General features: G+C 39.9%; 2 protein-coding genes across 6 annotated transcripts in view; one reads left to right on the top strand and one right to left on the bottom strand.

Annotated features, from left to right (window-relative positions):
• The window catches only part of PAN3 (poly(A) specific ribonuclease subunit PAN3), an 82,858-nt gene extending 73,795 nt beyond the window's left edge, over positions 1 to 9,063 (top strand). For 4 of the 5 annotated variants that reach the window (XM_057410379.1, XM_057410376.1, XM_057410377.1 and 1 more), the window contains 3 exons: positions 2,159 to 2,223; positions 2,932 to 3,070; positions 6,111 to 9,063. In XM_057410379.1, the coding sequence (XP_057266362.1) occupies positions 2,159 to 2,223; positions 2,932 to 3,070; positions 6,111 to 6,251 (345 nt within the window). In that variant the 3' untranslated portion in view covers positions 6,252 to 9,063. Of the gene's footprint in view, positions 1 to 992; positions 1,088 to 2,158; positions 2,224 to 2,931; positions 3,071 to 6,110 lie in introns of those variants that run through there. The other variant, XM_057410380.1, reaches the window with a different exon arrangement.
• A 2,170-nt stretch (positions 9,064 to 11,233) lies between these two features.
• The window catches only part of FLT1 (fms related receptor tyrosine kinase 1), a 110,455-nt gene continuing 105,259 nt past the window's right edge, over positions 11,234 to 16,429 (bottom strand). Inside the window, exon 30 of the mRNA XM_057410382.1 lies at positions 11,234 to 13,206. Coding sequence (XP_057266365.1) covers positions 13,002 to 13,206 — 205 coding nt within the window. The 3' untranslated portion in view covers positions 11,234 to 13,001. The remainder of the gene's footprint in view (positions 13,207 to 16,429) is intronic.

Below are 16,429 nucleotides of genomic sequence, written 5' to 3' on the forward strand. Positions count from 1 at the left end.
TTTTGAAGGATTTAATAGAGTCATGTGACTCCTTTCCCTTACAGAGAATTGATTCTTTTAAGATGTAGTAGACCAGTGGTTGAGATTCTGGTGGACTGATTTTTCTTAATCTCTCCACTGCAGGCTTATTGGAAAATATTTTTTCCCTCTTTAGTGACAGATACTGAAATCTATCAGCAGCAAAGAGCTGTAGAAGAGCAATGCAGTATCTACTTCTGATGCAAAGCTCTATATGACAGGTGCCCACACTGAGTCACCAACTACTCCTGCTCTGAAGGTGTTTAAGGTCATTTCTTGTTAAGGTTGGATAATGTGCCTGAGCAAATGTGGACAGTTAAACCTTTTCCCATAACAAAGATGGAGATTGTCCTGTGATCAGTATTAAGCAGTCTGCATTTTCAGTCATTTATAGCAGTGACAGGTGAGCAGAGCCCCCAGTTTGGCAACAGCTGTTTACCTGGCAGTGATAAATAGCAGTTGCTAATTAGCTGCTGTACTCTAATTTGCTTGTAGTACCACATCCTTGGTAACATCAGAGCCAGGGTACCCCTCAAGTCTCACCTGGTACCCTCTCTTGATTACTGCCCAAAGTGGATGCTTAGGGGAAAATGTTAGAACAAGACTAGTGTGTATGATGTTTTTCCTTGTGTCCTCCAAGTATGCAGGCATCTGTAGCTTAGGGGCTTCTGATGCTGGAAGCGGTTTGTATGTAGTTAACAATCTTGCTTTCTTGAAGCCATGAATATTTTGTTACTCCTGTAACACTCATGTTTCACAGAGGTGTGACACCATTACACTACCTCTTTCCTCACCTTAATATTCTCATCATTTATGTGCCACAGCATTCAAATCTTCAGTTTTTGAAGTCCTGTAATTCACTCTGTAGAAGAGCTCTCTGCCTTTTACTGGCTGCCAAGCCTGTAAAGGGGCCACCTGAAGACTTTTGCCAGTGTTATTGCTCAGTTGTGTCATCATTGACTGGGAATCTACAGGGCAGTGGCATTCACACAGATGCAATTTTGGCTTCTGTGTATGTGGCCACATACAAAAAGTTACTTGGAAGTTGTATAGACCTTTCCTGGATAAGGTAAGTATTCCCTGTCAGTCTGTAAGTGCAGCTACTGTTGTGGTACAAGCTGTTCTGCTGAATGTGTTTAGATGGGTAGCAGAAGTACTGCAGCCCATAGTTTGTCTGAGGTCAAGCTATTATCACCTTGACCTACTTCATTTACCCAGCTGTGCAGAGTAATCTACTCCAGACTGAATTCATTTGAAATTGGTATGATCCTGCATGGAATAAGATGCAGCTTAGCATGAATAATGTTGGAGAATATGGGAGAATATGAATAAGAGAGTATCTTTTTCCTGCCAGGTTTGAGCAGATTTTACTTAAACAAGAGATTAATCCACAGTGTAATGTGAGCTAGGATGTAACTTTTTACTGTATGCTAAGTGATGAGGAAAAATGTCTGAAATCAATTTTTCATTTGCATGTATTCTACGCATGTGTAATTTTAATGTTCTTTGAACTTGTTCTCATTGCTTTATCTCTGTCACTGTTTGACTCAGAATTTATACTGTTTTAAGACTTAAATTCTAGCTTTTTTGGAAAAACTTGTTTCAAAATTATATTTGGAATGAATTGTAATTGAAATGTTAGTCTGATATTGTTGCTAAATATTTACTAATAATGACCTACAAAGCATTTTTGAAAAACAGATCTGGTAGATTATGTTCCTTCTCATCTTTACCTGAAATATGGTGTTACGCTTTTACAGGTCTTTATAGCTTTGTGTATATATAAAGTGTATTATTCTTGTTTAATTTACTGTATTTTAGCACAACTGTAAATACAGGCTAGCAAGAGACTAGACACATGTTTCCACAAAGAAATAGATTGTCTGATCCAGTTCCTGCTGGGTCAGCGAGGTGGTGGTGTTAAATTTCCACATTATAATTTGGATATGAAGTGCTAAAATGAGCTACCAATACACAGTATAATGCGTTCGATCTCTTTATGGCAAAATTATACCCTCCTCTTTGAATAAATAAATTACTTTAATAGCACTTTGTTTGCATTTCTATTGTATATATTTTTAAAATAAGTGTCTTCATTTTACCTTTCAGAAACTTTAATAACATCTTTCTTGTTTTCTAGGAGGTGCAAAATGGAAGGCTGTTTAGGCTTCTAGCGAAACTGGGAACAATCAATGAGAGGCCAGAGTAAGAAACACTTGTTTTCATTTTCTACAGTATGTAAAAAAACAGTTTGCAATGCAAGTTTTCTTCCCTTACAAATTTAAGCTAAACATTTTGCCCCTGAAGAAATGAGTATTTAAGAAGCTTTGAGAAAAATAAGTAACTGTGATCAAAAGTTTAAATAAAGGAGTAGAGAAAGCTACATATAGACATGCAAAAGTTATCTAAGTTTTTTAGTATGGTTTCTCTTGGCAATCTCTTGTGAGTGATAATAGATTTTGAGGAAATCTATAGCTTGCTTTAACTATAGTAAACTGTGTGGATACTGGTTTTAAGTTATTTTTAGCTTTTTGTTATTTTTTTTAATAACTACTACATAAAACTGTTCATGGTTTGTTTTCTGTCCTATTGAATAGACTTGGAGTTGTAAATGTTAGAAACCAGCATTACAAACATGTTAAACTTGTTGAAGGTAACTCTTGCTTTCTACCATTACTTTTTCTGTGGCCCTTGTTAGACATTAGCTTCAGGTGCTTCAACAGCTGAGAAACTTTGAATATGTATATCTTCTGTTTGCAGCAAGGGGGGAGACTAATTGAATTGCAAATTATAGCAGGTAGCTTAGAGCAGTAATTTAAGATTTGAAGTTTAGATTGAAGAATCATGTGTATATGTGGGGTTTGATTTTTCTTAACTTTATGAGCTTTAATATGAGCCTTTGTTTTACACCAGGTTTCAGAAAGACCCAACTTGGTCAGAAACTGGAGACAGGTATTTATTGAAGCTCTTTCGAGATCACCTTTTCCATCAGGTGACAGAAGCGGGTACTCCTTGGATTGACCTCAGTCACATTATCTCATGTCTTAACAAGGTACACTGTACTTGGGTTAGCTTTTAAAAATTTGTTCGGGTTAATTTTCTTTAAAATAATATTCCACTTCAAAGCATTGGCAAGTTAATTCTGTTGATTTAATTAATGGTTGTTTTCCCCATTTTGGATGAAAACAATGTATTCACTAAGCTAATATTCATACATTTATGGATATTTTAAATAAACTTAGTACACTAGTATTAAAAACTTGAAATTTGGTCATATAGCATGAGATACAGTATTAACTTTTCATCCTGGAATGCATTGAATTCTTTGGATATGCAATGCTGGTCCCTTTATGCTACTCTGGTCTTTCAACACAGCATAAAGGATCCATAAAACCCCTTTAACTGGAGGTTTCTGCTGGTATAGATATCAAAGAGGATGATCATAAGGCAAGAGGATCCATTTATAAACTGTGCTGACCAGAGTAGGAGACAGGAGGGAAACTGCAATAGAAAACTGCAAAATCCTTACCATCTAGGACAGTGCTGGAAAATGTCTGTGACTTTAAAAGCGAAGTCCAATTCTGTAACTTCCCTAGCCTCTCCAACCCTTTGTTTACCAAGGCTGATGTAACAAAGCTATTTGAAGTTGTTTTAAGAGCTGCACCACTAGCAATATTTTGGCTGAGCACTCTCATGATTAATAGCAGGATATGTGTGAGAGACCACAAGATCTTCAGTAGCTGTAGAACTGTTTTCCTCTATAAATTTAAAAAGTACAGGAGCTGATTATTTTTTTAATTGGCAGATCAGTTTTCAGCTTAGTTCACGTTTTGTCAAACTTCAGTAATTCATAGGATGCTACTTCCTTTTTTTCTTTTTTTTGATGTTTTTGGTTTTGGTAGTTGCTTGGTCATTCCACTCACTCTGTAGAGAATGGTGATGCAGACACTGACAATATACAGTTTTTCAGTGGCAAATATTTCTTTTCTAGGGTTAGGATAGCCAAATTTCTCTTTCAGAAAAAAATGAATATATTCAGATTCTTTGACATGTAACAACTGACTTAACTTAAAACGTTTTATCTAAATTGTCAGGGCATTCAATCTCCTATTAGACCACTGCTGTGCATTTCTTTAACCTCCTTTTTATCTTTCTGGTTGGTGTCTGTAAGCACTTTAAAAAGGACATTAAAGGGATTGAGGCTAAATCAAAAAGAAAGCATGTTGATACTCAAATAGGCAGTGAAATTCCATCATGGTTTGAAAGCAGTGACCCGTACGGTACTGTAGCAGGAGGGGACAGTCCTGAATTCATAGGTCAGGTAAGAGATGGTGTCAAAGAATGCCTGTTCTATAAATGTTCATGGCTTACCTTTTTATGAACAGAGACTCTTCTCTTCTGTGGTTGTGGGCTCAGCACACAAAAAAATGTAAGGTTTGCAGAACTCTACTTTGAAAATACACTGTAAAAAACACTTCCGAAATTGTAGTGTGTATTAGTAGAAATGGTTATTTGGGCTTTCCTGCTACATTCCAAAAGCATTCCTTTTGAGTGAAAATTGCCCTATTTAAAAAAAATAATAATTCTTTTCCATGTGGCATTTGGGGGATCTTCTCAGTTGATTTATGCCTCCACAGAGGGAGAGAAAGAAAGCCATAACTATTGATGTTTCTAGTTACTGTGTGGCTTTCTTAATACAGATCTTCCATATCATGCATGCGTTAAGATAATTTGCTGAGTTCTTGTATGATGCTAATGGAGTCAGTAGACAATATTTCACAAAGACCTTAATTGTGCTAATATTTTGTAATGCATGTTAGAACGTGGTGGTGGTTTTATCCTACTCCAGAAGAATTAAAAGCTAATTGGCTTGCTTTTGTCCTTTTAAAACTATTCATGAAGCAGGAACTTTAAGTTGGGGAGGTTCCAAATCTTAAGGCTGTGCTAAGAACATTATTTTAGAAGACAAAGGGAAGAAATCACTAATTTACTGTGTTGTTCCACTAGCTGGTGTTGAGCAGTGTCAACTTTGTTATCTCAGTGACAACTTTAATTGTTCTTCTGCTATTTAGTACAACATTGTAATACGTTTATTTAATCCTGCTAGGGTTGTATTTCCAAAAATTTTATCAATAGTGTCATATCCCACTTCTCTGCCCCACCTTCTGTATTGGAACAAGAAAGTTTGTAGTGTCAAGTTTTGGGAAATACAAATGTATTGACTAAAACAGAGCTACAAAGGCTTTGTGTTGTAAAAGTCTGACAGTTTTCCATTGATAACCATTTCTTGCAAAGGTAGGAGAATGTAAGATACAGTGTTGGAAGGGACTTCAGCCTGTAAAGTAGGATATTCCTCTGTTCCAAATTAGGATTTACTGGTACATAGCGTAACATACAATTTTTTAAAATTGAATTTGAGAAGTCATAAGGAAACATGAAAACGAATGTGGAACGACTTTAATCTCTTAACTCCAAGTTACCTGTTTGTGAATTATAACTAGGTAATCAAGGGTGTTGGTTTAGTTTGGTGGTTTTGGGGTGGGTTTTTTAAATAGAATAAGGGGTGAAATGTAGCATAAAGCTTAGGGTCTAGTTTGTTTCAGTATTGCCAGAATGTGAGGTTTGGGTTTCTACCAGTTTTCATACTACTTGGGGCTGGTCCATCCGTTATTTAATTTTAGTGTGGGCAAGAAGTAATTTACCTACCCTACATGGAGGCTTGTGGAACTTATGTGCAAATGTAATGTCAAACATGGTTTTGTTCATCAGGAGCTATATGGAAATTTTTCTAGGCCTTCTGCATGGGGGAAGGTCGCATTGCAGGATTATTGGCTTAATGGAAGGGGAAGAAAACAATGGTAACCTAGTCCAAAGGTCTGGAATGTCGATCAGGTTAAGACCAAAATGTCTCGATTTTTTGGCAAATACATTGTTGTGGTGCGATCCAGATCCTTCCTTTCTGTGGTGTTAGCAGATTTGAGCTGCACCACAACACCGTGCTTGCCAAGAAATTGATTGCTTTTGTTACTGGGGAAATGTTTTGCCATTTCTTTCACACTTCTTTTATTTTATCTTTTGCATTCTTGTTACAGTTAGATGCTGGTGTGCCAGAAAAAATAAGCCTCATTTCCAGAGATGAGAAGAGTGTACTTGTGGTAACTTACAGTGATTTAAAACGCTGCTTTGAAAATACTTTTCAAGAACTGATTGCAGCCGCAAATGGTCAGTTGTAGTATTTGCTGAAAGCATGCAGGACATTGCTGAGGAACTTAACCAATAGCAAATTGCACTACAGCTGAATTGTTGTTGTCATCTCATTTCACATTTGGGAAACAAACAGGAGATGAGCAAAGCTGCTTGCACTTCAGTCAGGTACACTGTTACTTGAAGGGAAGAATGTTTCACTTATCCTAGAGCTAAGGCTGCCATTGGAGGCTTTATCTGTGAAGAATTTATTTTAGATTAAGGAACACATCAGGTGCATGATGTTCCTGCTTTTATTTTTTCCACTTGTATATGCACTAATTTTAATTTTTTTAAGACTTTTCTGATCTCTGAAGTTTTGCCACATTGTATACTTAAGGGAAACTCTTTGCAAGGACATTTCTGGGATATGTTTTTGTCACTGAGGATATAGCAAAATTTATTCATTTTTGATATTATTTGCACCCAGAATAGCATAAAGGACCAGGTAAATAATTAAATAGAAATTGTGTTCTGTTAATGACCGTTTAGTTCGTAAACTCTGTAAAGTGTGTTGTATGCAAGCTCTGTATGCCACCCACTGTTAGCTCAAAGAAATGTGACAAGATGAAACTTTTTAAAACCAGTCAAGTGAAGTATCGGTGAATTGACAAAAAAGGAAAGAAATTCCCCTGCCATTTGATTTAAACTTTGTCTAAGTGAAGTGACGAAAATAGCAAAATGGGAAGCATCTATAATTTAAGGAGCATATCAAACTTGCTCTAAACACAACCAGCGCCTTTTAAAAACTGTTTGTACGTTTTCCTGCTAGTCAGAAGCATTTACATTTATGCAATTTTTTTAATAGTTTTTTTTTTAAAGAAATTGTTTAAATGCCTGAAGTTTCAGGAGTGTATTACTTTAGGTTATTTACAGTATAATTTTTGTATAAAGTTCTGTTCTTTGAACCACAGCTTTATTATGGTACGCTACACTGGATACAGATACAAAGACACTGTTAAAGAAGATTAACTAAACACAGCAGTTGTCTGGCATCAAGAGCTTTCCAAGTTTTACAGCCTGAATCTGGAGGGATAATGATCTGCTGTGCCTTTGCAGTCACTGCTTAGCCCAAAGTAATATTACTTTTGATAATACGCAACACATGAATATTCCTGAAGTAATTCAGTCTCAAAAGTCTGGAATTTTTCTCCTCATTACCTTTCTAATATTTGGACATGCAGTTGTCTCCAAACATGGGTATTCATGGGATTTCTAGTTAAACACCTACACTTTGATACTGAAGACTGCCAAATATGTAGGAATTTCCTTTCTTAAAGCAGTAGTGAAGACTGTATCTATCCTTTCCCAGCACTGAATGTTTTAATAGCACTGGGTGCTCACCATGAAGAAAATGTGGAAACTCAAAAGGTCAGGACAGACTCTAAGCACTTGCAACTGATGTTACTGACATCAATTTTAATAATTCTCAATATTTGTAGTTTTCAGAGAAGTTTTTAATATTTCTCTGTCCACTTTTATAAGCTTTAAAATGTTTCTCCGCCTTGAGACTTGCATCAAGAAAAAAGCAACTCTCTTCACATCGAAAGCTTTGAAGACTAGGGACATGCTTTACACATTTTAGAAAATGTGGTTGAATCCACATTAGGTAGCATCAGTTGTTGAGTTTAAAAATCGATTATTGTCGCATTTGATCGAATGAATTTTAAAAGGAACATAATGTTTAATATTCAAACAATAACAGTTGCCAGAATGTTCTTTTTAATATAAAAGGAACAGGAACTTTGAAAAGTGAACATGCAAAACAGTCTTTTATCATTAGCTCATGTATTTGAGGAAGAGCAGCTGTCTTTTATATGTTTTTTGACAAATCATATTGTAATTCTTTTGTACAAAAAAGAAGTACTTGTATTCTAGAAGAAATATGAAATGCTTAATTTATAAGCGGGCTGAGGTTTTTTCCAGTATTGTTTTCTTTGAAAATGAAAGGGGATCATCTGTTCAGTTGTGGGGTTTGGGAACCTTTGAAAATTTAATTTGTGGACCAATATTTTGTGGAAGTGTAAGGCAGGGGTAAAATAGGGCTTGAATTCTCATCCTTTTTAGACCAGCAAACCACCCTCTGCAAGACATGTCTAAATTGCAAACCTGTGTGTATTTGCATAATGTCAGCTTGCTTCAGCCCCTAGTAACCTCAGGACTTGGTTTAAAAATAAAAAGGTAGACAGCTAATAAGTTTTCATACATATGTCAGCCAGAAAATATTTGGTTTCAGGTAATGCATAAAAAAAAGTTAAGCTTTTTTTTTGTTTTATTTATTTCATTTGGTCTGTATTTGGGAATGATTTGAACAGTCTGAAAGTTCAGCTTGGGTGTTTTTTTGGGGGGAGAGCCCTTCACCCCATTTTAATTCCATTTAGAAGGTTGTCCTAAAGTTGTAGTTTGATTCATTCATAGGAAGAACTGTGTTACCTGTATTTAAAAAGAAGAGCCACCAGGATGTGCCCTCCCAAATGAGAAATTAAATTCTGACCTTCCTATTTTTTTACAGCTAAAAGCACAGAAGGGACAACCTTTGAAATCTGATGTTGGTCATTTTAATTTTTGTACCTGTTTTAAATTCTGTTGCTGTATTTACTATATTGTAAATATTTTGTTGAGGGAACCTATGTATTTTTGTTTTGCCCTTGTTTCAGTAATTCAGGTGTCAACTGCTTCCCCTAAAAAGCACCAGTATGTTAAGTTCTAATGTCATGACCCCAATATGTGTTACTCATCTTTAATCCTGTTTTCATTCTTCATGTGTACAGCAGTATTTTTAATAAAGAATACCAGAAATAACGTGGCCTTATTTTGACAATGTGAAGTTCTGAAGTTGGATAAGGGCATTTAAACTTTGGTGCTGGAACTGTATTTCATTCCATCATATTTCTCTTGTACTCACTGTCTGCAATGCAGAGTTTAAGCAGTCATGAGTCACAAAGTACGCCACTTACACTGTATCAGATATCCTAAAGCTTACACATGTTGATGACTAGAGTCATACACATTTCCGTAACTCCCAGCTGAAGTCCTATCTCTCTCTGGCTCAGGTCTGCTTTACTGGACAAGCCCTAATTTTGAAAACTCTGTTAAAGTACCCTAATTTTCATGTTTGTTGAACTTTTTTGTCCAATAACAAAGTATATTTTTTTTCTCTGAGAATTTGTATGTGGTGTGATGACAGCTTCATTTCCCAGAATTACTTTTGTGCTTTTTGTTAAGCAGAAAGGTGAGATGATTTACTGGTGGGGTAAAATCTCCTATACCCCTCCACTCCTTAATCATGCTTGTGTAATGTGAAATTTTGTGTAATTGTCAATATTCCCTGCATACATTTAACATGGAGTGACTGATAGATGTGCTTACCTAGTCTCCATTTTCCTCCATAGTGGAGTGCAGCAGCAGCTATGTAACTCCTGTGGTAATAGGCAGTCATGTTACGTTCTGCCTTTCCAGAGAAGGTTTAGTTTCTGCTTCCTTCCAGCGCTTGTTCAATTTATCTGCAGTGTGGTTTGGAGATCCCCTCACACTATGAAACACTGTATAGCAGAGAGCACCCAACTGCCCCCTCTGTAGAAGCAGCATCACAAGTTTCTGATGGGTGGGTTTGGGATGTGGAGATTCTCTGAAGAAGGCAAAGCATAGAATCATAGAATAGTTAGGGTTGGAAAGGACCTTAAGATCATCTAGTTCCAACCCCCCTGCCGTGGGCAGGGACACCTTGCGCTAAATCATATCACCCAAGGCCTCGTCCAACCAGGCCTTGAACACTGCCAGGGATGGAGCATTCACAACCTCCGTGGGCAACCCATTCCAGTGCCTCACCACCCTAACAGGAAAGAATTTCCTCCTTATATCCAATCTGAACTTCCCCTGTTTAAGTTTTAACCCGTTACCCCTTGTCCCATCACTACAGTCCCTAATGAAGAGTCCCTCCCCAGCATCCCTATAGGCCCCCTTCAGATACTGGAAGGCTGCTATGAGGTCTCCACGCAGCCTTCTCTTCTCCAGGATGAACAGCCCCAACTTTCTCAGCCTGTCTTCATACAGGAGGTGCTCCAGTCCCCTGATCAACCTCGTGGCCCTTCTCTGGACTTGTTCCAACAGTTCCATGTCCTTTTTATGTTGAGGACACCAGAACTGCACACAATACTCCAGGTGAGGTCTCACACGAGCAGAGTAGAGGGGCAGGATCACCTCCTTCGACCTGCTGGTCACGCTCCTTTTGATGCAGCCCAGGATACAGTTGGCTTTCTGGGCTCAGAGCGCACACTGAAGCTGGCTCATGTTCATTTTCTCATCAACCAACACCCCAAGTCCTTCTCTGCAGGGCTGCTCTGAATCTCTTCTCTGCCCAACCTGTAGCTGTGCCTGGGATTCCTCCGACCCACGTGTAGGACCTTGCACTTGTTATGGTTAAACTTCATGAGGTTGGCATCAATCCCACCGTCCATGTCAGAGATGAAGATGTTAGACCGGTCCCAACACCTACCAGGACTAAAGTGCTAGCTTATGTCACAGTTCAGAACAGGCTCTGCTGGGGCCACCTTAGCTCTGTTTGAAGTCCTTTCATCTGTACCAGACCTTTTAGCTGCAGAAGTAACCAGGTGTGGGGGGCAGTTGAATGGATGCTCATCAAGGAGCTACTTTGTCTTCCCCCACTATGAAGCGTTGACTCTCCTGCAGGCAGAGTTGACTTTTTACCTCTAGCCAGCAGTAAGCCCTTCTTAGTTATGCTGAGTTTAGAGTATGTCATTCACACAGTGAGCTGTACAAGCATACCTCGCTGTTTATCTGCTTTGCTGTGGAGAACTGTGCCTTCTGTGCAATTATTCCGTATTCTCCTTTGCTCACAAAACTGGCCCACAGGCTGGGTTGTTTGCCAGATGTCTTAGTGCTGCCCAGTGCTAAACCGTCTGCTGCAGCAGTCTTTGACACTGGATGGACTAGTTTGGCAGAATTGTGGGTCCTTTCAAAAGCAAACTTTATTATATGAATTTTGCAGTCATACATTATATGAAGATAGAAAATGCAAGACAAAACAGGAGTTATTCACATACAAAGAAACTTTGTGGATTCATATAAAAGTAATCTTTGTAGTCCAGTTTTCTTAAATATTTGTGCACAAAAAGTATATTTATATATTTACACTGTGCAAACATTCCTTTCAGATGCATCATCCCACAACTACTTTTGCTCAATTGGAGTTAAGAAACAGTCCTTAAACTTTCTTTTTATGTTGATCAAGGTCAAATATTCTTCACCAGCAAGAGACAGTGCAATAGATCTTAAAACTGATGATCTCTTGGCCAGGAAGATGTAGAATTGATACCTAGCTTAGAAGCAGTGGTACATATTTCTTTTATGTGAATATCCAAGGAAATTTTTCTTTGTAAATATGCAAAAGGTCATTTACCTTTAAACAGTTAGTGGGTTAAATTCACAGCTCCTAAGCTGAATTTTAAGAGATCAGAGCCATATTATACATAGCGTTTGAGTTAATATAGTGGACCACAGGAAGTTGAGATTGGGCAGTAGCTGTTGATTTGGAAGACATTAAATGGCCAACTCCCATTTTAACATTGCATTCAAAGGTGAAAGGGGATGGTGCATCCTTACACTCTCAAACAAAGAACACTCATGCCCTTTCTGAGATACTATACGAAAGTGTTGCAAATGAATGATAACATTTTTATTCCTGTACATATATACTAGTAACTAACCCAGAAATTCAGCTGTCTTCATAGAAAAGCTGCCCTAACTCTCCAGGGAAATTGTCATTTCTAGCTAATCTCTTCAAACTCTCTAGTGATCGATTTATTTAAAGGTTACGCAGTTTAGTAGCCATCCTGTCTTTTCAGGCAGATTCCCATAAATAAAATATAGTCAGTGCAGTGTTAGAAGGTCCACAGGGTTTTGTGGACAGAGCTTGGCTTTAAGATCTAGCTTGTGGTTTGGTTCCAGTGTGTGTGTGTTGGCATAGTGTCAAAGTGCAAAACTTCAAGAATATTTACTTGATTTCAGCAGGCTTGTCCAAACCAAATCGATATGTATTCTGTGGTGTTGCAGCCCTGGCGCTGATCTTAGTTCTCCCCTATCCTTGCCAGCTGTGTTTTGCAACACAAATTTGAAATTCTTGTCTCGCACGACTCTACCACGAATGCCATCTGAAGCAGTAAGAGCCATGTGATGCCCCATCCCCAGCTAGCTAACCCTGCTTCCCTGAAACATTAGCCTTCCCTCAAGTTTCTCAAAGTAGAGTTTTTACTAAAAGCTGTGGAGCGTGGTCTGTTTCTTGTTTGTCTCTTCTTAAGGAATCTTTCATTTTCCAGCACTACACAGGTCTCAGCAGCAGGGTGCAAATTCCCCAGTGTCTGCTGCAGTCTGAGCTGGGGCTGGCTGGCTAGAGCATGAAATACCATCCTGCTGCCAGGGACCAAACAACAAACTGGTTTCCTCTGTAACAATGACCATACAGGTTTTCAGGAGCACGGGGCAATTTTTGTGGCAGCTCTTGGTGTTCACCATTTGGGAAAGTCAAGGCCTAAGCATTAGTATTTTGCTATATTTTGTATATGCTTGTTGCAGTCTGTAGAAAAGCAGATTGCCAAGATTAAGCCAATGATATATTTTTGACTTGTAGGATAAAATTATTTGAGTCAGAGTTTTTAAACTGCCAGTGTTTCAGAGGAACCTTTATGGATTAAATGCATATTTAAATCTTGGCTTAGAAGTATTTATACGGGGGGCTGAGAATAAAGGCCAACAGAGTTGTAGTCAGGAGGGGGAGAATGGCTTGCTCTCATTTTCTCCAGCACAACATTACCATATGTGTGTCTTCGCTTGGAGTCACTGAGATGGTCGCAGCTGAAGCTGCAGAAGCTTCTTGGCTTGGTTATTCCAGAAAGCACCGACTCCTTGCTCCTGCTGGCACCTTTAATGCTGTAACAGAGCAGCATCCCTGTTAGTGTATTTAATGTGTAAGGGCATTTGTTTTAATGACTTGAGCAAAGCCACATCACAAGAAGCAGCTTTGTTTATTCTCAGATGATGGGAAGGGCATTGATGCAGAAGGGATTGCTCATTGGCTGAGCAGAACTGAGGATGGAGAGAGCCCTCCTGTGTCCCCTTTAATTTCCCTTCTGTGACTGAACGTCACTCTTTGTGTTTATTGTAAGTATTAGGGTCTTGGTGCCCATAGGGTCCCCACATTTAAATGTTCTTCCTAAGGGAGCTGGGCGTTTTTGAGCAGGAGTGAAGTAATGAAAGATCTCAAGCCTAGCAGCAAAATCAGAAAGCTACTGACTGGTGGAGGTGTTCCCAAAGCCTAATGTTTTTTTAAGCATTTAAATTTTTAAGACAAATGGTTGATGTTTGTGAGGAAGCGTGCAAGGTCTAGGTATCTCTTCTCTTTGGCTTCTTTTGGCAGCAGACATGAACTGCTGGTTTGAATTAGAGTTTTCCTGTTATCCTATATGCTGCCTTTTATATAAGATGCCTTTTACAAGAAGGGTTTAGTGTCTTCTCAGCTGAGCCACTCTTAAAGGTGCTGTTTGTCTTGCAGCTCTTTTTCACCCATGTTCAGAGAGCACAGTTCTTAAAGGAGCTCCCTCAATAATTCAGAAAAAAGAGGCAAAGAGAATTTTCACACCATTGAACTTAGATACCAAAGATCTGCAGACAAAGGACAAGCCAGAGCATTTACCATCATTGATTACATGTGAAAGCCTCATGCAAACTTATGTTGGGCTGCAATGCCTAAAATTAGATTTCCTCCCCTGTATTTTTATAAGTTCATGGACACTCCACCCCTCTCCATTTATAAGGTCAGGAATGCTGGCAACCCTAGCCTTGAATTCCAGAGAAGACAGACAGAACATCTGTTGAGGCTTTCAGAGCCCAGGGTTTTGCTTTTCATTTTAATTTGCAGTGTTAGATCTTTAAGTGCAATACAGAACCGGTAGTGCAGGCCATTCTGGGTTAGGAAACGGAGAAGTAACAGTTTCTTGAATCTTTAGCTCCTGAGCCTGTGTGCTTTTCAAGGAGTATGGTCTGTGCCATCTGTCCTGCTGTAGGAACTTGGAGGGTCCTCACAAGACCACCCCGTTACATTTGTTTCTAAATGGACAGAATTCATGAGGGGAAGCCCTCATGATGAGGATTGCAGATGCATCCCATATTTTTACATTGCATCTGTTGGCAGATGGAGAAGCAATTGCCTTGGGATAAATTCTGTAACTATGTGGCAAGGTACTTTTTGTGATGGGTTTAGAGAGGAATGCTTCTGTGAATTACATTGTAATTGTGAGTCTTAGGGAGCAGTGAGCTGGCAAAAGTGAAGTGTGCATGTGAAGTTACAAGCCTTAAAATCATTATGCTTTGATCCTTTCATCACCAGGCTTTTGCATTTTGAGAACTTTCTTGTGAGCTGGACTTGGCTTCAACTTTAATAAACCTTTATACCAGTGGAGCTGCACCTATTAGCTTTACCTTACGTACACAGCTGTACCTGGGCATGCAGACCCACAGAGAGCTTTGAGGGAGCCCACAGGGTCTGGACATCTGTAGTCAGGCTTCATTTTGAGACTGAACTTGCAGTCAGTAAGGGCTTCTGTAGCTGTGGACTATCTTCTTTCCACTCTAGAAACGTAAATTAGAAACTGGCTCTCCTGGGGGTTTTAATCCGGATCATTTGGGGGAGGAAACAGCTGCTGCTTTCCTGTGATAGGTTGAAGAATGGAGTGAGGTTAGAGGCTTGGTGCAGCTCTTGAGATGCTTGTTCCAGCTCACAAGTGGGGAGTTCTCACTGTTTTTCTTGCTTAGGCTTTGCTCCAGCTCAGGGGTTTTGGCTTACTTGGGTTAGGCATTTTTCACCAGTACTGAAAACTAGAAGATAGTTGCAGCTGGGATCTGTTCCACTTGCAAAGGAGAAGAGCTCAGAAGTTTGTTTTTTCTCTCCCCTAAACCTTTCTATTGGGATCTTGTTACCCGAGGCCTTACATTAGGAAAGACTTGTCTCTATGCTGTTTACAGTATCATCTCAATGGCAGTAGTCCAAGGCACATAGCAACCATTTCTGTTGTTGTCCTCCTGCCCACCACCTGGGCCTGAGGGGCTTACTGAGGATTTGGGCTGATGCTCAGTTTCCTAAAGTAAAACCAAGGGTGGTGAGCTTTGCTTGTCAGTGCCTTTCCGTCCACAGCAGTGGAAGGAAGAGGGGAGGAGGCTGACTGGGGTCAGTGGGGTACCCCTGCGCTATCAGGTAAGTTGGCTCCCTGCTCTGCTCTTTCTGGTTAGTCATGCTGGGTAAGCACCTGTGCGTGCACTGGCTCTCTTCTGGAGTCAATCAATTATATTCCTCTGGGACAAACCCTGGGTGCACTTCTGGGGTACAGGTGGGATGTGCTGGGTTTGGCTCCTTCCACCCTATGCAGTAGACATGGCCTCGCCAAGTCTGAATCTGCTAATGGACACGTCCAGCCTGCATACAGCATGAGCTGTTCTAGAAGCATCACCCTACCTGGCGGACTCAAATGCCATTTCAGATGCTTTGAGCTGAGGAAGAAACCATGCTGAGCCCGATCGTTCTGCTGTGGGCAGCAGGGAAAAGCCATGGCCCAGGGCAAGGCAGGCACCCAGGGCAAGGCAGCCCAGCCTGCCGCAGCCTGCAGCCAAGCAGGAATCAGTGAGGACAAAGCCCTGCAGTACCTCTGTCTCTGCTCAGGACTCACCTGCTGCTGCATGTGTCCTAAACTGCGGTGTTGAGATATGATGGTAGTGCTGTCATGGCAACAAGAGGGCAAGTGCTCTGAGAGTGGTTAGGTGTTACAGTGATGGTGGTCTAACTGTAAGCTGCTGATAAGAAGGGGGAAGGGGGGGGGGGGGTGACCCCTTCCTCAGCCTGGCAGCAGTACCCTGACAGTGAGCTGCTACTGTTTGCTCAGAAACTACCCTGAGGCAGCTCTGCCAATAATTTAGTGACCTGAACCACAAACGAGAGAGCAGGACTGCAGAGCAGGATGCTTGAGGTGCGGGGAAAGAAGGACTGTGCATCTGATGAGGTCAGCTTACATATGTCAGCCCCCTCCAGGCTTTATGTTGTCCAGGGTCCAGTTCAAGTACAGCCTAAATAAAGGATGCTTAGCTAAGAAGCTTCCACTTTCAG

This window comes from Pezoporus wallicus, unplaced genomic scaffold (genome assembly GCF_028554395.1).
Source record: "Pezoporus wallicus isolate ANWC-B61680 ecotype Strahan unplaced genomic scaffold, APGP_CSIRO_Pwel_v1 contig_1876, whole genome shotgun sequence".
Classification (NCBI taxonomy): Eukaryota; Metazoa; Chordata; class Aves; order Psittaciformes; family Psittacidae; genus Pezoporus; species Pezoporus wallicus.